This window comes from Carcharhinus amblyrhynchos, chromosome 16, assembly GCF_965287045.1.
Source record: "Carcharhinus amblyrhynchos chromosome 16, sCarAmb.v2.hapA, whole genome shotgun sequence".
Lineage (NCBI taxonomy): Eukaryota > Metazoa > Chordata > Chondrichthyes > Carcharhiniformes > Carcharhinidae > Carcharhinus > Carcharhinus amblyrhynchos.
The window spans coordinates 5,140,454-5,168,003 of record NC_137339.1 but is presented as its reverse complement, the minus strand read 5'-3'; the positions used below and the strand labels follow the sequence as shown (position 1 = coordinate 5,168,003).

Below are 27,550 nucleotides of genomic sequence, written 5' to 3'. Positions count from 1 at the left end.
AATCTAGTGACCCTCTAACCTAAACTATTAGTTCTCTGGTTTCCTCCCACAGTCCGAAAGACATGCTGGTTAGGTGCCTTGGCCATGCTAAATCCTCCCTCAGTGTACCTGAACAGGTGCTGGAATGTAGCAACTCGGGTATTTTCACAATAACTTCAGTGCAGTGTTAATGTAAGCCTACTTGTGACACTAATAAATAAACTTAAACTGACGTGGTCAGGGCCAGTAGATTTTACATGCTTTCCCACCAGCCTCTACAGCCATTTTTGCCCCATCCCTGATTGAATAAAAGACCCAAATATATTTCAAGTTTGATGTTTAAGGAATATTGCAGTTGGTTGTTTGATATTTCATTATAGATAGTTTGAGATTTTTTTGTATGGCAGTATCCTTTCAACAACACCGCAGCTCCCTGAGGCATCCCCAGAGCAGTTGTCAACTTTCAGGCAGTGCGAAACTGCCAGCTGGCACAGTTTTCTCAGCACCAATCCTCTCTATGAAATCCCCACCCACAGGAGGGCTAAGCCTCTTTCAGCACATGTTTCATCCTGACCACCAATTCAGCAGGCAGCCAGCTTGAAATCACTGACAGGACCTGACAGAGGGTGGGAGAGGACTTCACATCCACTACAAGCCCTGCTAATTGCGTTCACCAGACAAGCTAAAAATTCAGACCTATCTTTACTGGTTTTGGTGTATACATTGTTTCTTAATGCAATCTGTACAGAATAATTACACAGCAGTAATACAATCAAGCATTTTACATCATAAATTTTCTATACATCACAAATCTAATTGCATCAGCTATTACAAATAATTTGAATTATAAAATTGTGTTCCTGTCCTTAATTTCTCTTGTCAGTTTTTGTATAAATAAGTAATATCAATTTAAAAAATTAAATTTAATTCATGCATCTAATTTGAATTCAACTGCAGGATTGTCCTAATAACAGGTGATACTAATGGAGGCAGTGTAGAAAAATGGAATATGTAGATGGGGTGTTCAGTTGAATTTTGCAAAAGTGCAGGCAGATGGAAAAAATAAATTTATTGCCAGTAAAAGTTAAATAACGCACAACTAAAGTACAAATTTAATGGAATACTATTAATGCAAAGTGACTGGAAAGAGATTGATGGTCAACTCATTTCTGGTCACAACAATGTGGTGATGGAATAAAGAAAGTTAACCAACAACTGAGGCATGGAGGCAGAATGATGAAGTTACATATGGCTAAATCTTACCTAAAAATGGCAGAGTATTGTTTCCAGTGAGAAAACTGGCAGGTTTCTCTCCAGAGAAACAAGTCGGTTTTCTCTCTAAATCTTATGACACTTTGCCAAAAAAACCAAGGCGGCATATTTCACACCATCTTACAGAACAACAGGGCCTAAACATCTGCCTCCCCACTCCGCCCGATCACTGGCTCCTTTCCCTTCCACCCCACAGTCTGAGCTGTCATCCATTTCCATCCCCCCTCCCCCCCACCCAGCTCCTCTGTCCACGCCAGGCCACCACCACATTTAAATGAGTCCTCCCCCCAGCCCACATGGTTCGCACTGGGGCCTGCTTCTTGGCACAGGTAGGTACTTGCAGATCAGCACCATGTCCATGCCAACCTATGAGTGCCAACTCAGAAGTGCTAACCTATGCCATATCCCTCTTCCCTGGGGGTATACTTAATTTTACTCTTGGGGAGACCACCATATCAGATTCATATCTGTGTGAAAGTCATATCAGCGCAGTGTCAATATATGACAGAGGATTAATATCTGGTGAGGGGGTGGTTAATACCATTTAAATATTGTCAGATGAATGTAAAGCAGGTTCACGCCCATAACATCACTAGCGAGGGGTGGGAAAGATCCAAAATCGTGTTCTCACCGGCGAGAACTGTGACCTCCAGCTCTTGAGGCTCCACTGGCATTCGCATGGACTGCAAAAGTGGGCTTAAGATTGTTCCAATAATATACTGATCAGACCATCATTAGAATACTATTTCCAATCAGCCACACACTTCAAAAGCCATGTGCTAGCTATGGAAAAATGCAGGAAAGAGCAACAAAAAAAGTTTCAGAAACCAACTTTCTAAAGGCTAAAGAATGCACTAAAAAGGCTTCATTTAAGTATATAGTCCAAAAAATGGCTTAGACAAGTTCAGAACTGTGTATCTATAATATTTAAAAGCATTGGTTTAACCTCCATCTGTCTATTCAAGTTGTATTGTTACCATTCACACTTTGCTTCCTCCTTCATTCCCCAGATCATGGAATTGTTTTTCCTGCAGACTCATTAAATTCTTTTACAAGGTTACTAAATTGTTTTCCTTTTTGTTTGCTTTATGTGCCCTGATGTTCAATCAACACCCCCTTCTATTTCCCAAGCTGCCTATTGGTTTCTTTCTTGCTTTGTTCATTTATTGCCTTTATTTATTTAAGTTGTTTTCCATTTCACTGCATAATTAATTTCAATTTTATTTTGTTATCCTGCTCAATACACAGAGCCGTAGAATCCCTTAGCAGAGAACGAGGCCATCTGGCCCATCAAGTCTGCACCAACTGTCTGGAAAAGCATCCCACTCAGGCCCTCCCCTCTGCCCTATCCCTGTAACCCCGTGCATTGACCGTGGCCAATCCACCCAACCTGCACATCTTTGGACTTAGTTCACAATACAACTCGTTAGCTTTTTTCTATTTATATGAATGCTTTAAAATCTTGGATCTAGGGCATATTTCTTATGAACATTCATTTTATTTACAATGACCTGATTTCTCAGTACTGTCTGTGGGGCAGCCTTCATAATTTTGGCCCAAGTCCACAAATGTTATTGAGGAGGACTTTGAAAAGTTGTCTGAGTTGGGTGAGCCTTTCTCATGCCTGCTGCCTCAATTGTTGTTGGATAGATCCTCTGGTTTTAGACTTTTTTGTAATGGTTGAATGCAACTGAAAGGTTTGCTAGTCCATTTCAGAGTCAACCATGTTTAGACTGTAAGACTGTATGATGTAGGAGCAGAGGTGCACCATTTGGCCCATTGAGTCTATTCCGCCATTCAATGGCATCATGACTTTCCTGCTTTATTCTTGTAACCTTGATGCCCTTACTGACTAAATAAATGTCTATCTCAGTCTTGAACATACTTAACAACCCGGTCTCTACAGCTCTCTGCAGTATAGAAATTCTCAGATTCATTACCTTTTGAGGGAAGAAATTCCTCCTCACCTCTGTCTTAAATGGGCGATCTTTACTTTGAGATTATGCCCTCTGGTCCTAGACTCTCCCAGAAGGGGAAATGACTTCTCAGCATCTACACTGTCAAGCCCCCTAAGAATCCTATATATATCAATAAAGTCGCCTCTCATTCTTCTAAACTCCCACAGGTCCAACCACTTAACCCCTCCTCATAAGAAAATCTCTCCATACTCACAATCAACCTAATGAATCTTCTCTGGACTGCCTCTGATATATATTCCCTTACATAAGGGACCAAAACTGTTCACAGTATTCCAAGTATTATCTAACTAATGTCTCGTATTGTTTTAGCAAGAGGTTTACCAGGATGTTGCCTGGATCAGAGGATATGAGCTAGAATGAGAGGCTGGACAAACTAGGATTGTTTTCTGTGGAGCGGCAGAGGCTGAGAGGGAGACCTGATATAAGTCTATAAAAATATGAGAGGCACCGATGGAGTTGATAGTCAGAATCGTTTCCCAGAGTTAAAATGTCAAATATCAGGGGGCATGCATTTAAGATAAGAGGGGGGAAATTCGAAGGGGATATGATGGGCAAGTGTTTCACACAGAGAGTGTTAGGTGGCTGGCTCGCTGCCATGGGTGATGGTGCAGGCAGTTTAAGGAGCATTTAAGGGACTTTTAGATAAGCACATGAATATTCAAAATCTTGACCAAGGGCAGGCAGAGGCTTTAGTTTAATTTGGCATCAAATTTCGCACAATATCGTGAGCCAAAGGGCCTGTTCCTGTACGGTACTGTTTTATGTTTGATGTTTTAAGACTTCCCTATTTTTATACTCCATTCCCTTTAAAATGAAGGCCAACATTCCATTTTCTTCACAATTACCTGCTGAACTTCCATGCTATCTTTTTGTGATTTGTGCATGAGGACCCTCAAATTCCTCTGTGCTGCAGTTTTCTGCAATCTTTCTCTACTTTAATAATATTCAGCTCCTTTATTCTTCCTACCAATGTGCATAACTTTTCATTTTCCGACATTATATTCCATCTGCCAATATTTTGCCCACTCACCGAACCTGTCTCTCTCTCTCTCTGTCTCAATTTGTTTCTGTCTTCACGGAGGAGGACGTGAATAATTTGCCAGGTGTTAGAGATGGAAAGGTGGTAGGACTGGAGGGTCTTAATGACATTACTGTTACTAGAGAGGCAGTGCTCGACAGACTGGAGGGGCTGATTGTGGACAAGTCGCCAGGACCGGATGGAATGCATCCGAGGATTCAGAAAGAAATGGCGGAGGTGATAGTGGATGCCTTGGTGGTTATTTTCCAGACGTCGCTGGATTCCGGGGAAGTGCCGGAAGATTGGAAAACGGCTAATGTTACGCCGTGTTTAAGAAGGGTGCCAGGCAAAAGGCAGGGAATTATAGGCCGGTTAGTTTAACATCTGTTGTAGGTAAAATGTTAGAATCCGTCATCAAGGAGGAAATAGCGAGGCATCTTGAGAGGAATTGCTTGATAGAGCAGACACAGCACGGTTTTGTGTCTGACAAATTTACTGGAGTTCTATGAGGATGTGTCTAGGGCGGTGGATAGAGGAGAGCCGGTGGATGTGGTCTTTCTAGATTTTCAGAAGGCATTTGACAAGGTACCTCACAAGAGGTTATTGCAGAAGGTCAGGGGACATGGAGTTGGGGGTAGGGTGTTAGCGTGGATAGAGGATTGGTTGTCAAATAGGAGGCAGAGAGTGGGGGTCAATGGGTGCTATTCGGATTGGTGGATGGTGACTAGTGGAGTGCCCCAGGGGTCGGTGCTGGGGCCTCAGCTATTTACCATTTATATAGATGACCTGGAGGAGGGAACCGAGTGTAGGGTGTCGAAATTTGCTGATGACACCAAGATTGGTGGAACAGCAAATTGTGCGGAGGGTGTGGAGAGTCTACAGAAGGATCTAGATAGGCTGGGCGAATGGGCCAGGAAATGGCAAATGGAATTTAATGTTGGCAAGTGTGAGGTGGTCCACTTTGGTAGGAATAATGGTAGGAAGGATTATTACTTACGTGGCGAAAAACTGCAGCAGGCGACAGTGCAGAGGGACCTCGGGGTCCTTGTGCATGAGTCACAAAAACCCAGCTTGCAGGTGCAGCAGGTGGTCAGGAAGGCTAATGGGATGCTGGCCTTCATAGCGAGGGGGATTGAATATAAAAGTAGGGAGGTCTTGCTGCGGCTATATCGGGCATTGGTGAGGCCGCAGCTGGAGTACTGTGTGCAGTTTTGGGCGCCGTACTTACGCAAGGATATTTTGGCCTTGGAGGGAGTGCAGAGGAGGTTTACTAGGCTGATACCGGAGTTGAGGGGGTTGAGCTATGAGGAGAGGCTGAATAAATTAGGCTTGTACTCGTTAGAGTTTAGAAGAATGAGGGGAGATCTCATTGAGACGTATAAGATGATGAATGGGATGGATAGGATAGAGGTGGAGAGACTCTTCCCGCTCAGAAAGGATAGTAGGACTAGGGGGCACAGCCTCAAGATAAAGGGGAGGCGGTTTAGAACGGAGTTGAGGAAGAATTTCTTCACTCAAAGGGTGGTGAATCTCTGGAATTCTCTGCCCGTTGAAGTGGTGGAGGCTACCTCGCTAAATATTTTTAAGACGCGGGTTGATGGGTTCTTGATAAGAGAGGGGATTAAGGGTTATGGGGAGAGGGCAGGAATGTGGAACTGAGCCACGACAGATCAGCCATGATCTTATTGAATGGCGGGGCAGGCTCGAAGGGCTAGATGGCCTACTCCTGCTCCTATTTCTTATGTTCTTATGTTCTAATGCTTTGTGGCATCCTCACCACTTGCTTTCCCACCTATTTTTGTGTCATTCGCAAACTTGGCAATAGTACATTCACTTCCCTTGTCCAAGTCATTAATATATATTGTAAATAATTATGTCCCCAGCACAGATCCCTGTGGCACTCCACTAGTTACAGATTACCATCCTGGAAATGCTCCTCTTATCCCAATTCCGTCTTCTATTAGTTATGATGTGGAGCTGTCGGCATTGAACTGGGGTAAACAGAATAAGAAGTCTCACAACACCAGGTTAAAGTCAAACAGGTTTATTTGGTAGTAAACACTACTAGCTTTCGAGGTTTGCCCCTTTGTCAGGTAAGTGGTGTTTACTACCAAATAAATCTATTGGATTTTAACCTGCTGTTGTGAGACTTCTTACTGTTCTATTAGTTAGCCAATCCATGCTAATATAGTACCTCCAATACCATGGTCTCTTATTTATTAAGGAGCCTTTCGTGCAGTACCTTATCGAACGTTTATTGGAAATCCAAGTATGTTGCACCTATTGGTTGTCCTTTATCTACCCTGCTCATTACCACCTCAAAGAATTCTGATACATTTGTCAAGCATGATTCCCCTTCATGAAGCCATGCTTGATTATATTATGCGTTTCTAAATGCTCTGCTATTACATCCTTTATAATGGATTCTAATGTTTTCCCAATGACAGAAGTTAAACTAACTGGCTTATAGTTACCTGTTTTTTGTTTCCCTCTCTTTTTGAATAAGAGTGTTACATTGACAATTTTCTAAAACTCTGGAACTTTTCCAGAACTTAAAGAATCTTAGAAGATTACCTCTATCAGTTCATTCACTATCTCTGTAGCTATTTGTTTAATATCCTGTGATGCATCCCATCAGGTCCAGAGGACTTATTGGCCTTTAGGCCCAATAGTTTCCCTGGTTATTTTTCTCTCGTAATAGGTATTGTATTTATTTCCTCCTCCACTTTTGCTGTTTGATTATTTAGCATTTTTGGGATGTTATTGGTATATTCTATTGTGAAGACTTACATTAAGTATTTGTTTAACTCCTTTGTCATTTTTTGGTTCCCATTATTATTTCCCCAGTTTCATTTTCTAAGGGGCCTATGTTCCCTATGGTGTCCCTCTTCCACTTTTTATATTTAAAGAAGCTTTTGCTGTCTATTTTATATTACTTGCTAGTTTACCTTCATAGACTACCTTCTTCCCCTTTATTGTTACTTTGGACATGTTTTGTTGGTTTTTAAAACTTTCTCAATCCTCTGGCTTACCACTAATTTTTGCCATGTTAAGAACATAAGAGCATAAGAAAGAGCTAAGAGCAGGAGTAGACCATTTGGCCCCTCAAGCTTGCTCTGCCATTCAATAAGATCATGGCTGATCTTTTTGTGGACTCAGCTCCACTTACCCGCTCGTTCACCATAACCTTAATTTCTTCTTTGTTCAAAAATCTATCTATATTTGCTTTAAAAACATTCAATGAGGTAGCCCCAACTGCTTCACTGGGCAGGGAATTCCATATATTCACAACTGTTTGGGTGAAGAAGTTCCTCCTCAGCTCAATCCTAAATCTTATTCTGAGGCTATGCCCCCTACTTCTGGTTTCACCCGCCAGTTGAAACAATCTCCCTGCTTCTAATCTATTCCCTTCATAATTTTAGATTTTTCTATAAGATACCCCCTCATTGTTCTGAATTCCAATGAGTATTGTCCCAGTTTACTCAGTCTCCCTTCATAAGCCAAGCCTCCCAACTCCGGAATCAACCTCGTGAATCTCCTCTGCACCCCCTGCAGGGCCAGTACATCCTTTCTCAAGTAAGGAGACCAAAACTGTGCACAGTACTCTATGTGTGACCTCACCAGCACCTTATACAGATGATACATAACCTTCCTCTAGCAATGAAGGACAAAATTCCATTTGCCTTCTTAATTATCTGCAAACCAACTTTTTGTGATTCATGCACAAGGACACCCAGGTCTTCTGCACAGCAGCATGCTGCAATTTTTTACCATTGAAATAATAGTCCATATTATTATGGACTACCAAAATGGATGACCTCACATTTACCAACGTTGTACTCCATCTGCCAGACACTTGCCCACTTACTTAAACTATCTCTATCCCTTTGCAAACATTCAGTGTTCTCTGCACACTTTGCTCTACCACTCATTTTAGTGTCATCTGAGAACTTTGATACACTACACTTGGTCCCCAATTCCAAATCATCTATGTAAATTGTAAACAATTGCGGTCCCAACATTGATCCCTGAGGTATACCACTCGTCACTGATCGCCAACCTGAAAAGCACCCATTTATCCCCACTCTTTGCTTTCTCTTAGTTAACCAATCCTCTATCGACATTGTATGTTTTTTCTTTCAGTATTGTCCTTAATTGCCTTGGTTGGCATTGATTGATTTATCCCCTCCCTAGAATCCTCCTTCCTCACTGGATATATCATGAACTATTTTCATAAACGTTTACCATTGTTGATCAACTGTATTTCCAGCTAAACTCTTTTCCCTGTCCACTCCAATCAACTCTGCCCTCTACCCTAATTTAAGTGTAGCACAGTTATTTCTGACCCAAGTTCCTCACTCTCAAACTGAATGCTAATTTCTGCCATGTTATTGTCACTATTTCCTTGTGATCTTTTACTCTGAATTTGTTTATTAAACCTGTCTTATTATACATTACCAGATCCAAACTAGCCTGGACATTTTGTTCTAGATAACTGTTCTGAGTACACTCTATAAATTCTTGTTCATGGCTACACCTATCAATTTGATTTTCCAAAACTACATCTAAAAGGTTATTTTAGTCTGGAGGCATGTGTAGACCAGACTGGGTGAAAATGGCAGATTTCCTTCCCTGAGTGACATCAGTGAACCAGATAAGTTTTTATCTGTAATTCAGTAGCTTCGTAGTCAAGATTACTGATTCTAACTTTTTATTTCACATTTATTTTATGGATTCAAATTCATAACTCTGGATCATTTGGCACGTTAGTGGATTAACAGTCAAGAGACGTTCCCACTATGCTACAGCTCCATTTAATAAAAGGCTTTAATTGTTTATAATGCATTTTATCTATTCCTGAAGTGGAATTTTGTATCGTTACTGTATGATCACTGATGTTATCATTTTTTTATATTTTACGTTCTTGCAGGATTCTGTCAATCGTCAGTCTGTGTACAGTATGCACCAGCTCCAGGGCAATAAGCAATACGGCACTGAAAAAACAGGGATTCTGTATAAGAAAAGTGATGGGTTAGTGTGACTGATCCTCTCTTTTATTTAATGATTGTTGGACTCAAGCATTTGTCTCCTGTAGGATATGCCTTCTGTGTGCCCCTGTTTCTTTTGGGATTGTGGCAGGCAACAATCCATAGCTGTCAGTTTTTGTATTTACTGAATCGTAGCCATGGAAACAAACTGCTCAGTGATTCAACAGTAAACTGTACTCAGCTTTTTTTGCTGTAATGGTTGAGTTGCCTGGGGCACTGACTAACCATTTTTTAGAAGCACAGAGGTCTGTGCAAAGTGAGTTTTTGTGCTTTATGGTCTTTTATGTTTCTTGATGTCATATCATTCTAGTATTCTTGAACAAAGTAATATAAACAAGGCCTTAGAGGAAGATGTTTGATCAGTTTTAACTCTTTTCTACCCTTCAAAAAATTGCCTTTTACTACTATTAACAAGGAAAGGTGAGGATAATTCTAGAAACACCAAGATAGTTATTGTACACAATATGTAAACCTGTGTGCTTTTTGTTAAATTTCCGCTATTTCCTGAAAATGTTCACTCTTCCGTTACTCTCATGGAAGAGTTAATTCCTGACTGGATTCAATTCCAAGGGAACCAGAAAACTGTTGATGTTTTATCCAAATAACCATCAATCATTAATACAAAGGCAGAATACAGCTGGAAATCTGAAAGAGCAGGTGGAAATACTCAGCAGGTCAGGTAGAATAATGCAGAGAGAAACCAAAGTAACATTTGAAGTCAATGAGCTTTCATTAGAACTGAAAAGGTTAAGAGCTGTAATATGTTTTAAACAAGTACAGGGGCAAGAGAAAGGAAGAGAGAAAGGACAAAAAGGAAAGTCTGTGATAGGATGGAAGGCAGGAGAAGTTAAATGATAAAAGCATTGATGGTGCAAGGCAAGACATAAAGAGGCAAGATAAAAAAACCTGAAAAAGTGTCTCGGAAATGTCTAAACCGGAATGGCAGAATCATTATCAGCAACTGCTGGTCAAAACAGTGGGTGGACATGATGTGGAGATGCCGGCATTGGACTGGGATAAACACAATAAGAAGCCTCACAACACCAGGTTAAAGTCCATCAGGTTTATTTGGTAGCAAACATCTCTAGCTTTCAGAGCAGCCCCAAAAACTAGTGGCATTTGCTACCAAATAAACCTGTTGGACTTTAGCCTGGTGTTGCAAAACAATGGGAGCAGAGGTTATGATCTGAAATTGCTGAACCTGATAGTGAGTATGAAAGGCTGCAATGTGCCAACAAGTCGGGTAGTCTGTGGGGAGGGTAGTTAGAGGGGATGGAGGATGTTAGGGGTGGGAAAGGTAGTTGGGGACTGGGGGTACAGTTGGCAGTGGAGGATAGTTGGAGGGAAGGGAAGTCAGGAGTAGGCGGGGTAGATGGGAAGAGGGAACTGTCAGTGGTTTCCCTGATTTATTGTGGGGTAGCCTGTAAGGGGAGGGAGATGTTGGAGATATTTGTTATTGGGTGTCCATGGGGGTTCAGGGTGGTAACCGATGAGGCTTGTGGAGTAGTCTAAGGATTGGTAGAGGTTGGGGGAGTCAGTGGGGCGAGTCATTGTTTTTCTTACCAAGGAGTTGGAAGTGGTTTTAATTCTTCTAACTTTAGTTGGGTAAGTGTTACTGTCAGACAGGCAGTAACAATCCAAACTTTTTGATTAAGTCAGTTTCAATTTGTTTGCCTTGCAGGGCAATTGCCCATTGAAGTTTTAACTTCCCAGGCAATTGCTGTACAATCTTTAATCCTCATATGGGGACTTCTGGTGGGGTAGGGATGGCCTGGAATACAGAAGTTATGTCTAAGTCTAGTGCAAGCAATTTTGTAGCCAAGCAGCATATTTGTTTTAAGTTTCATGTTGTTATATGTTTATTCTGTTTTCAATTTCAGTATGTTTCGGTCAGAGGGTATGGTTTCTCCTTTATTGAATTATACTGAAACCAGCATGAGGATTGGAAAGTTATAGTGTCCTGTATATAAATACTGTGCCCATCTGCTGTAGGCAAATTATCAGTTTTGCCGTGACTAATACAGCCTGTTTTATTCAGATCTTGAGAAATGTTGTTGCATTTATAGGAATCAGTCTGTAATTGTATCAGATATTTATGAATGGTGAAATATATGTAGCTCATATATGCTGTAATGAGACTGGCAGGGGATTTTGCATCCCCATTTTCGGTGAATGGAAATGGTGGAAGGAGCAGAGAATCGAGGAGGAGCTTTTACATTGGGGGGGGGATTTCTCTGATCAATTGTCCCTGTCCCCCCTGCCAGGGGCGCACAGGTATGTACAGTCCGCGGGGGGCGTGTGATCATGCCCGGGCAGTACCAGGCAATGCCAGAGGAGAGTCCATGGGAAAGATGCCGGGGGTTCCGTCGGGGTGGGGGTGCGATTCCGTGGGAGGGATTCTGTTTCTGTGAGATCTGTATCTTTTATATTTTTAGTTTTACATCAGGGCTGCATTGAAAGGGGACATCCGAATGTTGTGAAAACTGATGTTGTGGCAGGGTGGACTCTGCCAATGTGACATCGTGGGACATGCCTCCTGGATTTTATTTTTTTAAAAATGTGGCGGGCTACTGCTTTTTCCACCTGAGTTGACACTTTGAAAAAGAATGAGAAAATTACAAGATTTTTTTGAACATTGATAAATGCAGTCATTGTGCATTTCTTTATACTTCTCTGGTTGCAGATTTGAATTCTAGTAGAAGTTAACATTCTGGCCTTTTGACAACATATGCAGTAAATTTTGAATTGTGTGCCAATCGATGTGTTGCTCCTTTGATCATCTAGTGCAAATGCTGTACAATATTAATCCTGTACTGGCTCTGGAGATGTTCTCAAGACTGCAAATCAGGCTGATTGAAGTTAGATTTAATTGTGAGACCAGAGCAAATTGTGACTGTGCAGAAGTATGAAGTGGAGGAAAAGAGAAACTATCACTGTAAATGTTCCCCTTCAGATTCAGAATCATCCAAACTTGTAATAGCCAATCAAGTAATATGGTTCAGGCAAATCAAAAAGGTGGATATGACAATACAGATGGTATTTGCTCGCATGACCTTAGAGCCAAGGGAGAGAGGGTGGGGTGGGGTGGGGTGGGGTGGGATTGCTACAGATGAGCACTACAGGTGCTGCACATAACAGGAAAATATAACAGGGTAGACATAGAATGTAATAGGATAGACATAGAATATGACAGGATAGATAGAATACTTTGCTGGTACAAAAGTGTATTTGTTAATACTTTAATGATTTTTTTCAAATATATAATAAACATTTTCTCATATTCAGGTTGAGGAAAGTTTGGCAGAAGAGGAAATGCATCATAAAGAACTGTTACCTGACCATATCACATGGAACAGTGAGTTCAGCATGGGAAAGAGATCGGAACATCGTTTGTTTGTTTTTGTTTGGCAGTAAATGCTGCTCAGTTTACAATCATCTGTTGACTGAGTAACATCTCTTGTCTTTTACAAAATAAGGCTAATTTCCTGAGAGCAAAAAAAAGTTAAGAGAAAGGATGAAATAGTAAACCATTTAAAAGAGAATCCACATCATGGAAAGGTATATAGCATGTCTTGATGTATTGGCGTGGATTTCAACTTGGATTGATTTTCAGTGGGTTAACTTTCCATCCCTTAAAAGTTGCAGAAAACCACTGCAATTCTGGCGACCAGTCTTTTAGATGCACTGGGCCCACTTCCCACCAGGAAAGGGCATGAAGACCATGCCAAACAGGCAAAGATCAACATCCCAAGGCTGTATACTAGCATCTAGTGTGGCAGGGAAAGGATCCTGTTGGAGAAAAGGGGTGGATTTTGGGAACAGGAAGCCTGTTGTGCTTCTTGGGAGGCCCAGAAGAATATTCCTTCTGGTCCTACAAAGATAAGTTTCATACTTATCATTAGTGCCTCTTCTGTCAGCTGACCAGCTTCAATCCTGCTTTTGAAGCTGAGGTGGCTTTCCCACTGAGGTCTGGTTATATGCTCAGTGTTATATTAACATGATTTGTACCAGTGCATGAGGCTGCCATGTGCTTTACGCAAGCACCTCTACTACAAGCAGAATTCTGCAGCTGAAAAATAGATGTGGTCAGAATTTCAATGGATAAAAAACTTGCTTTAACAGTTCACTTGCCCAGTTTCAGCTACACAGATAGACCTATAATAAATCTTGCATTGTAGTGATGTGAATTGTGTGAATTCTGACAATATATTACTTCGAGATTACTAATCATAATTATGGATAGCTCTTCTGAGTCTTCCCCTCTCCAATCAAACACTGTTTGAATGATAACATTGGCCATAATTTTAGATTCCTCTACCAGCAGCTTTTTAGGTGAGGGGGAGGGTGAAACTGCAAGGTGGGATTACTTCTGGATTCCCACCCAGCCTGACCACAGAGAAATTTTACACTAGGGCAGGCAAGGTGTGTAGGAAGGGAAGTCTGTCCTTGCCCGAGGTGAGATCCTTTAGTGGTCAATTAATGGTCACTTGAAGGCTGTTTCCTGCCCTGCCACAATTTTTTGGCGGGCAGGAAGATTGAACCTCTGTGGAGAAAGCCTGAAAGAATCTAAGTTAGACCTTGGGCAGGAAGATTGGGAGGCAGGCAGTTCCATCAGAAGCTCCCTTCTGACTCTGTGTGTGTGTGTGTGTGTGTGTGTGTGTGTGTGTGTGTGTGTGTGTGTGTGTGTGTGTGTGTGTGTGTGTGTTTTACTTTCCTCTCTATAGCCGATGGGTCCTCAGAAAAGTTTTGGTGATTCAAGTGTTCCCTCAGATGAGATCGCGGCATAAAGTAGAATTGTTTCAATTGTCTTCAGTTCCCCTGAACCAGGGGCAAGAAAACATTGGGAACATTCTTGGTCTGTATCTTCAAGAGAGGTCAACTATATAAAATTATGTTGTTGGATTTGATTGTCTTCTAAATTGTGTCTTGCTAATGAGATAGTAGAATGCATCATCTTCAAATCATTTAATTCATTTCTGTTTCACCCAGCCCAACCGACAACCAGCGAAGCTCAATCTCCTGACCTGTCAAGTGAAACCCAGTTTGGAAGATAAAAAGTGCTTTGACCTCATTTCACGTATGAGCTGTCATTTTGATTTTTTTCCCTCTATTTTTAGTGTGGTAATTCATTACCTCATGGCATATGTTGATTAATGTAATATATGTTTGTCTCTTTATCTTTTAGTGGTCAGAAGTTTCTTTCAGACAAATGTGATAGTATCCGCAGAGACCGTTGCCTGTGTTCTCTGCTGTGCTTGTCTGCCATTGTTATCATTGCCATATTGCCATGCTCCAACAGCAATACGTTCCCCTAAGAGATAGAGCTAATAGTTCATCCTCCACATTAGATAAGGGAAAATACATTTCATCCTTGAATCCTTGAACAGCAGATTTTTGTTTTATATTAGTTTCTCCAAACAAGCTTACTAAGTGTCTTTGATATCACTTTTTTGTAGAAGTAAAGAGCTACTCCTTGGAAGATTAAATAGTTGAACAGTTTACATGAAGGAGCATGTTGCACATAACGTGTGAAAAAATAACTTAGATTAATTCCCTTTTTATTTGCTTCTTATATTCTTGCCAGCAGAACTGCAAATAGGTTGAGTGTTTAACTTTTTAATCCAAGAATGGTACATATACATTCATGATGTGGATGTGCCGGCGTTGGACTGGGGTAAACACAGTAAAAAGTCTGACAACACCAGGTTTTAGTCTAACCAATTTATTTGATAGTAAACTCACAAGCTTTTGAGGGGACTCTCTCTTTGTCAGGTGAATGGAGAGAATGGAGGGAGTCCCCTCGAAAGCTTGTGAGTTTACTATCAAAGAAATCGGTTGGACTAAAACCTGGTGTTGTCAGGCTTTTTACTGTACATACACATTCAACAGTCTAAATTCCCCAGTACAGAGGTGACAAGGCAGATGTGCTAAGGGAGCGGGCAGTATTTTTGATTCCCATGGTTAGGTGCATTGATGACCCAAATAAGCGCCAGACTGTGGCAACTTGGGGAATTTCACAGTAACTTCATTGCAGTGTTCATGTAAGCCTTACTTGTGACTAATAAATAATAAATAAACGCTAAAGGAGAGACCAGAGACAAGAGGGATGAAAAATTGTGTTGCAGACAGAGGTGTACTTTCTGCTTCTGACCCATTTTGGTAGGGGTATATTTGGAGAGGTTGGTTGGGGTAATGCCCACAAGTGACAAGTAGCCTATTAAGGCCATGTTTTGAGGCCAACTGGAATTTTTGAGTCAGGTGGTGGGCCCCTCCCCCGTTCACCCCCGGTAGCTGAAGTGAAGCACAGAGGCAGCTTTCCAGTGGCAGACTGGGGCACCAAAACTCCAACATCATTTTACCGCCCCCACCATACTGCCATAGGTCACCCTGAAGAGTGGATTCCATTCCACAAAGGCAGTCACAAAGTTAGAATCATGCAATGGTTGCAGTACAGAAGGAGGAGTGCATTCCAGATCCTAATTACTCCCTGTGTGAAAAAATGTTTTCTCATGTCACCATTACTTCTGTTGTTGCTTCTGTTGTCAATTACCTTAAATTTCTGCCCTCTGGTTCTCGATTCCTCAACCAATGGAAACAGTTTTTCCCTAGCCACTCTGTCCAGAACCCCATGATTTTGAACACCTCTATCAAATCTCTTCTCAACTTGCTCATCTCCAAGGAAAGCAGTACTAACTTCTCCAATCATTGTGTGTACCTGGTTCCAGGGCTGAAGAACTTAATTCTCGTTATATTTTTCTGCACCCTCTCTAATGGCTTCACATCCTTCCTAAAGTGTGATGCCCACACTGGTCACAATACTCAATGGAAGCCTAATCAATGTTGAACATAACTTCCTCGCTTTTGTAGTTTATTGATAAAGCCCAGGACAATGTATGCTTTAACATGCTCTCTTAACTTGTCCTACCACCTTCAATGATTTAAGCACATATGCAACTAGATCCCTCTGCTCTTTCAAGCCCTTTTATTTTATATTGTCCTCCTGCATTCTTCCTTATCATTTCTAAAAATTGCTCCATCACCAAGGTTAAGCTGACTGGCCTTTAGTTGTTGGGCTTATCTTTACATTTCTTTTGGAAATTTGCAATTCTCCAGTCCTCTAGCACCATCCCTGTGTCTAAGGGAGATTGGAAAATTATGGCCAATGCCTCCACAATATCCATTCTTAATTCCTTCAGTATCCTTGGCTGCATTTCATCTGGTCCTGGTGTTGTATCAACTTTAAATGCAGGCAAGCTATCCAATACCTCCTCCTTATCAATTTTAAATCCTTCAAGCGTTGGAACCATTTCCTCTTTCACCATGACCAGTGCAGCATCTTCTTTCTTGGGGAAGACAGATGCAAAATATTGCTTCTGTGCATAAATCACCTTCTTGGTCCCCATCTGGCCCAACTCCTCCCCCTTATTACATTCTGTCGAAAAATGTTTTCAACAACTCAGTTCATAGACCTCTGGGAGGCAGTCACTTAATTGTTTTACCCTCTGGATCCTGATGGCAGCATGTGGGGGTTCCTAATCCACATTTACTCTTGATAATGGGATCAGGACCTATAAACAAAAATTCAACCCATGGAGTTATGTAGAATGGAGCCCAGTTGCAGAAGAAGTGCCATCGAGTGCGTAGCATGAAGAACAGTAAGCTGTTGTTTGAGAAGTTGAAGGCTGCATCAGGGATATACAGTTGGAGGCAATTAGAAAGATAAGGAGCAATAACATCCTACTAGGATTTGAAGGTAAGGTTAAGAATCTTAAGATTGCAGCTCAGGTGAAGGAGAATTAATTGATTTCAACAAGAACTGGGGTTATAGTTGTGCAGGCCATGAAGAGACGAGCTGCAACATTTGGGCTGGCTTGCTTTTTATGGAGAGCATTGAGAATCAAGCGTTATGGGGTTTTCATTATGAGTGTAGGCAATATTTCAGAGGTAAAAGAAAAAAGTTCTAGCAATTGATTGTATCTGAAGGAGCAGATTTCAGAGTTGAGCAGTATGTCATACCTCTTGGCTCATCTGCAGGTTGCATCCAGGAAAGTTGCTAGAGGGTTAATTTATAAATCAAACAAGTTTCTCCTTTTTAGTTGGGAATACACAAGCTAAATATATAAATTATGACCCATGGGCCAAGCCTTGCATACTGCGAAGACTAAAATCATTATCTTTGATTCCAGTCACAAATTCTGTACCTTTTTCGCCAATCCATCCATCTCCTCAACCACCACCTCACACTGAACCAAACTGTTCACAACCTTTTTACCCTGTTCAAACATGAGCTTCCAATCCCTAAACTTTCCGTCATAAAGACCTTCTACTTTCATCTCTGTAATATCATCTGCCTCCAATTTACCTATTTGTTGCTGAAACCTGCTGTCATGATGTGGATATGTCGGCGTTGGACTGGGGTAAACACAGTAAAAAGTCTGACAACCTGCTGTGCCATTGTTAGCCTTAGATTCGACTATTTGTACACTCAATGTCTGGAAGGTCCAGTTTTGCCTGTATCTTAATACACTCCAAATCTTATCCATCCATCACCCTTGACTTACATTAGCTCATGTTGTCACATGCCTATGATTTAAAATTCTCATCTTCACGTTTAAATCCCTTCAAGGCCTTGTCCCTCCCAATCTCTGTAACCACTTTCAACCTTCCAACCTCTTCCAAATTCTTCATTCATCTAATTCTTTCTTCTTGTGCATTTCTTTCTCTGTTATCGCACTTTTAGTGGCCAGGCCATGGACCTCATAGAATCGTAGAAGCTCTATGTTTCAGAAGGAGGCCATTCAGCCCACTGAGCTGCACCAGCAACAATTCCACCATGCCCTATCCCTATAACCCCACATATTTACCCTGCGAGTCCCTCTGATGCCAAGGAGCAATTTAGCATGGCTAATTAAGCTAACCTGCACATCTTTGGAGCGTTGGAGGAAATCAGAGCATCCAGAGGAAACTCACGCCAACATGGGGAGAACATGTTTACTCCACACAGATAATCGCCCAAGGCTGGAATTGTATCCAGGTAACCTGATGCTGTGAGGCAGCAGTGCTTACCACTGGGACACCGTGCCACTCCAATGATCTGGAATTCCTTTCCTGAACCACTCTGCCTCGCACTTTTCCTTTCTTCCTTTAAGAAGTTCTTGGATCAAGCTTTTGGTCACCTTCTCTTAATATCCTTTTGGGTTGCTGTCCTTTTTTTTAGTCATGCTTCTGTTAAGTTTGCTATGTTTCTCTAAATTAAAATTGTTGTGTAAGTGCAAGTTCTCATAATAGGCACATCAGCAGCGGTGATTAGCACATAGTAGTTAAAGAGCAGGGAGGTTATGCTGGAACTATATGAAATGTTGGTTAGGCCACAGTTAGAGTATTATGTGTAATTCTGGAATGCACATTGTGGGAGGAATGTGATAGCAGTGGAAAGGGTGCAGAGGAGGTTTACCAGAATGATGTTTGGGCTTGAGAGAATTAGTTATGATGAGAGATTGGATAGATTGGGGATTTTCTTGGAGCAGAGGAAATTGAGGTGGGACATGATTGAAAGGTGTAAAATTATGAGGGGCAGAGACAGAGTAGACAGGAACAAACCTTTCCCCTTGGCAGAGGGACCAATGACTGGGAGACATAAATTTATGGTAAAGGGCGAGAGATTGAGAGGAATGTGAGGAAAAACTTTCACCCAAAAGGTGGTGGGACTCATGAGAGGGTGGCACTGCTGCCTCACAATGCAGGTATTTTTCATTTTCAGGTTCATTTTCGGCCTTGATCCAAAAGTCCAAAGATATGCAGGTTAGGTGGATTGGCCATATTAAATTGTCCTCAGTGTCCTAAAATGTGTAGTTTAGGGAGATTAGCAAGGTAAATATGCGAGGTATTTGTCAACTTTTTCTTTTTAACATTGAACCTCATTTTAAAACAAAGAAGGATATTTGTGACATCAATTTGAATTCCAACATGAGACAACTATTTAACTTTGGAGTGACAAAGCCTAAGTTATGGCCTTCCTTACGAGGCAAATGATAATTCACAAACATAAAATAGAAGTACATGATACTTATTTTTGTTGCTGAGCAAATAAATGTTGAATCTAGATTAAATATTTAATGACTGTAAATTCAAATATGAACGCATTCAATGTCAGGTCACCCCATGAGGTTGTTCAGTTTTCTCTTTCAGTTAACCTGTGTAACGCAATTTACTTTTTTTGCTTTTAGATAACCGCACGTATCACTTCCTGGCAGATGATGAGCAGGATTGCATGGCGTAAGTAGAAAACCTTTCAGTTGTGAATTGTTGTGTGTTTGTGCAGAGTGTAATGAAGTTAACTGCGCAGTCTGAAATTATGTTATACCTGAGAGACCTAAGTTTGAACCAGTAAAGCCATATAAACTTGGCTGTGTGTTCTTGATATATAAATGAATAATCCAGAATTTATTCTAAGTAAAGCGCAGCCTAGGTTCTGCAGAATGGAAAGCTGGTTTGTCACTCACCTCTGGGCCCATTGATGGGAACACAGTAAAAAGTCTGACAACACCAGGTTTTAGTCCAAACCCATGCTGCAAGGACAAAGTTTCGACCCTGGTTCTGGATTTCTGCACATGTCCTTTCACATTGGTCACAGGGAGTTGGAGGGTTTTAGTTTTTTAATGGTTTAGTATATGCATTGATTTTGTGTCTTCTGAACCTATTTCCAGAAAGCTTTATTCCAGCATAATTTCTATAACATGCTTTTGTTGTGACATTTGAATTCTCTTCAGTTTTCATATTTATTTTAATGCAACATTGATTAAAGCCAAATGTTTTAAACCTATTACAATGTCAACTGAGTGAAGCAATAACAACTTTGCTTATATTAACCTCTGATTAACTAGAGAGAATTCTTTGCATTTGCCCCCCCATCTCTGTGACGATGCTGTGCCTTTAAGAAACATATTTGTGTCATGTCTCTTGCGCAAGATTTGTTTTAGCAGTCAGTTCTATAAACCAGTGCTGTTTTGTCAATAGCCGGCAGCCCTTGTTGATACTGCAGAAACATAATTGCTCCTAATTGCTGGAACGTTTGTTTTAATCAGTGTTAATGCAGTTTGGTTATTTTAGTGTTTTCCCTTTTTCAGAGTAGGGCTTGATTAAATTAATTGACAGGAAAAATCATGTGACTGGGTGGAATGAGACTTACGTAGAGAAATCAAGTCATTTGCTGATTGGGATATTTAGAGAGAAGTATTTTTTTTCCTGTTTTGATTTGGAGACTGGAATCTACCAGAAAATGGCTCTCCTTCTCTGAAGTTCTGTTGCTTGAATATAGATCTTTCTCTGGAGGCTGCTGCATGGGAGTCAGAAGATAAGTGTCTTTCTGTATCTCTGTCCAGAGCAGTTAAAAAGGCTAGAAATATAGGATCCATGTGAGGGTATCTATTTTTGTGCTAACTGATTCTGAAGAAGGATGTATGTCTGTGGGGATATTGCTTACATTGGAACTATAGGGATAGCTAGCTATTAAGCTATACTGTGTCATGTTAAGCATTTCAGTCGCTAAAAGTTATGCTAATTCTTTTTGTAATATTTTAACAATGTTGTTAAATACAGTGTGTTTTAATAAAAGCTTCCAAGTGAGTCAATCAAATTATACCTGGCATGAAATACCTTATGACTAATGCTAAAATCAAAAAAGTTTGGGTCTAGGCTAACTTCACAATATACCTTGGAGTTGGTCCCTAACACCCCCAATTCCCATGTTACTAAGCCTAAATCCAACAACTGCTCTTTCCAGGTAAATCTTCCCCAGCTTTCCTTTTTTACTGTTCATGTTTCTCTTTCAGTTTCTCTTACCTTTTTTGAAGGCCCATGATCTTTGTCAGGGCCCAAATTTTATTCTCAGATCCTTTATTCCATGGTCCCGATTCCTGGCTTTTTGTTTTTTTAATCAGGTGAAAGTCTTTATTTCGAAAGATTTTGAAACAACTTGAAGATAAATTCTCAAGGCTTTTGTACTGGGATCCCATCTAGAACTTCAAAATCCCTAGGCCATTGTTTTTATAAAAAACCCTCCAACTCAACATGAGCAACATGCGAGAACCTATGCAGAAATTCAAAACTAAGGCTGGAGCTAGGCCCTGCCAATAAGCCCAGAAGCTAATAATGAGCCAGCTTTGGCACACTGCGGTACCTGACTCATATCTTATGAGCAGCAGGTAAATAATTGTTTGCCTTGGGGTGGATGTTCCTATTGAGGATGGCTACCTGTTTCTTGGAATTGCCACCCAATTAGCAGCACCACCAGGGGCAGTAGCCATTATTGAAATTACGCCTGAAAGAAGAAGATGCCATGGAAGTACAGTGTCCTCCCAGCTAGGTCAGTGTTAGCCAGGGTCTGAGGGTGCCAGAGCCAGTCAGGCATGCTCCAGCAGAGGTGGGAGAAGTGGTACACAGTGCAGTTGCTGTGGGCTACTCATTGCTGCCAGGCCCAAAATAGGCCTGAATAGGAGGCTGCTGAGGACCCAGCTGCCTTAATTGGGCATTTTAGGGGCTCAGTTGGCTTCTGGGTGCTACCTTTTCTGCTGCTGACAATATGGTATGGTGGTGGGATGGTAAAGGCAGGCCACCTCTTCCATTCCCTCACTTTTACATTAGCCTTCCCAATTCCTATCCGTCCCCAGCGGACTCGTAGAATTCACCCCTGGGGGATATAAATATAAAATAGTCCTACGACTATGATGACTTGCCTCTGAATACCACAGCCATGTTCTTTCAGATCAGATGTGACTCCAGCTAGATATTTTTTGCTTTAACCCTTGTTTTGCTCGGTCTTCTTGGTGTCATATTTGGTTAAATTATTGTCATTTTTAGGAGTCTTACTCTCCTCTGGCATTCAGCTCTCATATCAATATCTGGTTCAAAAGTGCAAGAGAGATTGGAGCTAATTTGCTTTGGCAGAGCCTGAACTGAGTATTAGTGAGCGGATTATTAGTGATTGCCAATATCACATTTGCTTTCTATGTCACTTTCCTGTCACTTACCCATTTGAATTAAATTATATGCAATAGTGGATGTCATTTCAGTTGGATGAAGGTAGAAAGCTATTAATTGCAAATAGCAACCTTTATACACCATTATACAAGTATGTTAAAGCATTGGGGAAAAAGATCAGACAGAATATATAATGGTCAGTTACTGTAGCTGCTTTGAGTTCCCAATTAGGAGCTGACTGTACTCCTTAGTGTCATTTGTCAGCAGCTAACTCTCACTTTCACTGCTCATCTTCTCTCTGGTGTAGGCTTTAATTTTTTGATATTTTTATGTTATAACTTTTCTATCTATCTTAAAACCCTTTTAAATTAAAAATACACAGTTTCTTTGTGACCATCTCTTACATTAAGAGATTTCCCTACCTGGGTCCTTCTTGCAGTTTATGTTGCTCTAATAATCACAGCTGTTGTCCTGGCCAGATTTCTCACACTTCCTGTGAATCTAAGAGTAAATAGATTTTTTTTTAAAGATGGATTAAAAACCTTGCTGGTCTCACAAGCAAATAACATAGTGCATAAAATCTATTTAACTTGCTGGGTACCCCCTGGCAATGGCTCCTGTTATCCTGTGGGGATCTCTAGTTAAAATTGTCGTCAGACCATTGGACTTCACCTATCCTTGATCTGTATCTTTAAAGAAAGACCCTGATGGTTTCTACCAGGCGTCCCCCTCATTCAAGTTTGGAACCCACAGTACAACACTAGGATCAGTGCAGATTCTAACTGCTATGCTAGCTGGTTCTGTTAAGTAACAGGGTTAAAATCATCACCAATAATGGCATTGGAAGATTAGAAAAAAATCAATGGTTTTCATCTTTAATAATTAATATTTTATATATATTATATTTGTGCTTATGTATGTTTTATTGAGTTTACCTATGAAACATAAATATTATTTCAGAATCTGTAGTTGTATTATAATGTAATGTCATGTAATATTGCATATTTTCAACATCATTTTTTGGATATCAGCTTAAATGTTTAGTATAGCAGTAGCTATCCCTGCTTTTTAAATTTAGTAGTTATGTAGATATTTTGAGCTGCCAGTGTAATTATGAATGAAGTGCAATGTGTTCAATGTATCACTCTTCCCATATTATGTGAAGGTGGATCTCTGTTCTAACCAATTGCAAACAAGAAGCTCTAAGCGTGGCTTTCCATGAACACCACAGTGGTGCAGAGAACAGCATTGAAGATCTAACTAAAGCCATTATTGAAGATGTTCAGCATATGCCAGGGAATACTGAATGCTGTGATTGTGGGGCAGCAGGTGAGAAATCACTGTTGAACAAATAAAACGGAGACTCTCGTGAATTAATTTCTGTTTTCCAGAAGAGTTTCAGATATTCAAAGTGAAATAATGTATTGTAACTGAAGGATTCTTCTTCTGAAATTTTTAATTAAGTGCAGTGCAAAGGAGGCATTTCATCAATTTGTATCCAACTGAGAAGTGAGAGTTTAATTCAAGCATTAAAAACATTTACTTATAAGAACATAAGAAATAGGAGCAGGAGTAGGCCATCTAGCCCTTCGAGCCTGCCCCGCCATTCAGTAAGATCATGGCTGATCTGTCGTGGCTCAGTTCCACATTCCCGCCCTCTCCCCATAACCCTTAATCCCCTCTCTTATCAAAAACCCATCAACCCGCGTCTTAAAAATATTTAGCGAGGTAGCCTCCACCACTTCAACGGGCAGAGAATTCCAGAGATTCACCACCCTTTGAGTGAAGAAGTTCTTCCTCAACTCCGTTCTAAACCGCCCCCCCTTTATCTTGAGGCTGTGCCCCCTAGTCCTACTGCCCTTTCTGAGCGGGAAGAGTCTCTCCACCTCTATCCTATCCATCCCATTCATCATCTTATATGTCTCAATGAGATCTCCCCTCATTCTTCTAAACTCTAACAAGTACAAGCCTAGTTTATTCAGCCTCTCCTCATAGCTCAACCCCCTCAACTCCGGCATCAGCCTAGTAAACCTCCTCTGCACTCCCTCCAAGGCCAGAATATCCTTGCGTAAGTACAACGCCCAAAACTGCACGCAGTACTCCAGCTGCGGCCTCACCAATGCCCTATATAGCCGCAGCAAGACCTCCCTACTTTTATATTCAATCCCCCTCGCTATGAAGGCCAGCATCCCATTCGCCTTCCTGACCACCTACTGCACTTGCAAGCTGGGTTTTTGCGACTCATGCACAAGGACCCCGAGGTCCCTCTGCACCGTCGCCTGCTGCAGTTTTTCGCCACGTAAGTAATAATCCTTCCTACCATTATTCCTACCAAAGTGGACCACCTCGCACTTGCCAACATTAAATTCCATTTGCCAGTTCCTGGCCCATTCGCCCAGCCTATCTAGATCCTTCTGTAGACTCTCCACAACCTCCGCGCAATTTGCCGTTCCACCAATCTTGGTGATATCAGCAAATTTCGACAGCATACACTCGGTTCCCTCCTCCAGATCATCTGTATAAATGGTAAATAGCTGAGGCCCCAGCACCGACCCCTGGGGCACTCCACTAGTCACCATATGTAGTATCTTTAATATAGTCCCACCAAAACAAACTGGTGACAAATAAGCTAAAGGAAAAGCAAAAAACTAAAATAAGAACAAATAAAATGCTGACAATCTCAGCTGGTTAAGCAGCATCCATCAGAGAGGTCGTGGTGGGTTTTTCTGGCTGCACTCATCCCGAAACTGGAAAATCCTGCCCAAGGTTAACAGACCTTTCCATGATTCACCCCTGCCTGCTCTGATTCTCATGGCAGGCAGAATGAAGAAATTCACTCCCAGATATGAACTCTTCATCGGAATGGAAAGAGATATTACTTGTGAGCACCATTTAAATTGGGTCAGAACAAGTGGAAATAGATAGTTAGATGCAAGAAGAGAACCAGAATTACCTATAATGTGCATAAGTGTATAACAGAAGAAGTGATTGTTCCCTCTGTGACATCCTGGTTCACATCTGTACCATGCCTAATGTCTGCAGTCATTTTCCGGATTTTCTCCAAGAATTACAGTGGGAATATGCCCCACAGGTCCACACTTTTTCAAAGCCACTTGTTCTAACCCATTGCTCTATCCAGTCGCATATACAATAATTTCCTAATATAGCCTTGTGTATTTTCTGTCACAACATTGCCAATGCATTTACGTGGCAGAAGCAGAAGAAGTTATCCAAGCGTTGATATTCTTGGAAGAAAATAAAGAAGTTTTTACAACTCAGGCTAAGACTTGGCCATAGAGAAGAATATATAAGCTCAATAAATGAAGTATTTAATGAGCATTTACAAGTAAAAGAATTCAATTAAATAAAAGAAAATACAACAGCCAGAAGAGAATAAGTTGTGTTTTCTTTTCCTTCCTTAAGGCTAACCATTTTAGAACTTTGTTGACATTAATGCATGCTGACCCCTCACTAGGATTCACATTAAATCATTTTGAGTTTTATTGTGCCATGGTGAGTATTTCAAAGCAGTGAGTGGTACTTTTAATCTACTGGTGTTTTTCTGCAGGTCCAAATTGGCTTTCTACCAATCTCGGAATTCTGATATGTATAGAATGTTCTGGAATTCACCGGGAGATGGGCGTACATTATTCCCGGATACAATCTCTCTCACTAGACAAGCTTGGAACCTCTGAACTCTTGGTGAGATCCTTTCTAGTTTTATTTGTTAGTGATTTAGATTAATCTATATTTTTGTGCTTCAATTTGAATCTTCTTATCTAAGAAAAGAAGTTTTTTCTCCAAATAGAGTGCAGCAAAAGTTTACCAAACTGATTCCTGGAAACAGGACTGATGCATGAGGAGAGATTGAGTTGGTTAGGATTATATTCACTGGAGTTCAGAAAAATGAAAGGGGATCTCATAGAAACCTATAAAATTCTGACAGGTCTCGACAGAGTAGATGCAAGAAGGATGTCCCCGATGGTGGGGGTGCCCAGAACACACTCACCATCAGCACAGTCTGACAATATAGGGTAAACCATTTAGGATAGAGGTGAAGAGAAATTTCTTCACCAGAGAGTGGTTAGCCAATGGAATTCGCTGCTACACAGCTGATCATCCAACTCAATAGCCTGATTTCAGCTTCCCCCCATATCTTTTGATCCCCTCCACCTGAAGTACGATATCGAACAGCTTCTTGAAAATATTCAGCGTTTTGGCCTTGACTGCTTACTGTGGTAGCAAATTCCGTAACCTATCCCTTTCCTCATCCTGCAGGAATTTCTCCCATTGCACTGCCAGGGTGCGCTACAAGCCACAGTGATGTGTGACACCCTCTGGGGCATGTACTGCAGTGTTTCGCTGGATCTATCGAGGCATTGAACCTCATTTTCAGTATCCCCATGGCGTGTCCTACCAAAGTCCGAGTTGCAGCGTGAATCTTAGTGTAATGTCTCACAACAGGAGTCTCAAGTTACCAAAAGGGCATTATCAGTCTGCAGGTCACCCTGTCCCAGAGGAGCCAGTCCTGAAGCCTCTGTGGACCCTGGAAGATGTTAGAAGTCTGAGACATACTGAGAATGTACGAGGCTTGGGTCACTGCCTGTGTGGACTCTGCACATTCTCCTCGTGTCTGCTTCCGGGTGCTCCCATTTCCTCCCACAATCCAAAGATGTGCGATTTAGGTTGATTGGCCATGGTAAAATTGCCCCTTAGTGTCCTGAAATGCGTAGATTAGAGGGATTAGTGAGTAAAATATGTAGGGTTATGGGGGTAGGGGCTGGGTGGGATTGTGGTCGGTGCAGACGCTATGGGCCAAATGCCTCTTTCTGCACTGTAGGGTCTCTGTGATTTCTATGAGGCGTAGACATTTCCGGGGTATCTTGCACACACCTGCATGATTCTTTTGTCTGTGGTCACTAACCAGCTGAACGTTGAGCAAACCCTTATAGTTCACACACTGGACTGCTTGTTACATGGAAATCTTAGAGCCACGTAAGTGCAGTCATTGGCACTCTGCACCTGTGGAAAACTACAAATCTTAGTGAATTCCAACACTTGCTTCCTGGATTGCCTGATCTCAGTCGACATTGACAAAGTTCTGTGCCTTGACGAAGGTAGCATCCATGACCTTCTGGGTCCATTTGTATGTGGACATTTTGAGACCCCACACAGATCACCAGTGGAGCCCTGAAAGGAGGCCCTGCTGAAATTGAGCGTGGCAGTCACTTTCAATGCCACTGGCAGTGGATTCTCTTCAAGTCCCTGAGGTGCAA

At 41.3% G+C, this 27,550-nt stretch overlaps 1 protein-coding gene across 4 annotated transcripts in view; it reads left to right on the top strand.

Annotated features, from left to right (window-relative positions):
• Window positions 1-27,550, top strand: part of LOC145353793 (arf-GAP with SH3 domain, ANK repeat and PH domain-containing protein 1-like) — a 196,398-nt gene that overhangs the window by 123,746 nt on the left and 45,102 nt on the right. For all 4 annotated transcript variants that reach the window (XM_080204605.1, XM_080204606.1, XM_080204604.1 and 1 more), the window contains 6 exons: window positions 9,179-9,279; window positions 12,582-12,651; window positions 14,286-14,373; window positions 19,523-19,571; window positions 23,440-23,603; window positions 25,843-25,976. In XM_080204605.1, the coding sequence (XP_080060731.1) occupies window positions 9,179-9,279; window positions 12,582-12,651; window positions 14,286-14,373; window positions 19,523-19,571; window positions 23,440-23,603; window positions 25,843-25,976 (606 nt within the window). The remainder of the gene's footprint in view (window positions 1-9,178; window positions 9,280-12,581; window positions 12,652-14,285; window positions 14,374-19,522; window positions 19,572-23,439; window positions 23,604-25,842; window positions 25,977-27,550) is intronic.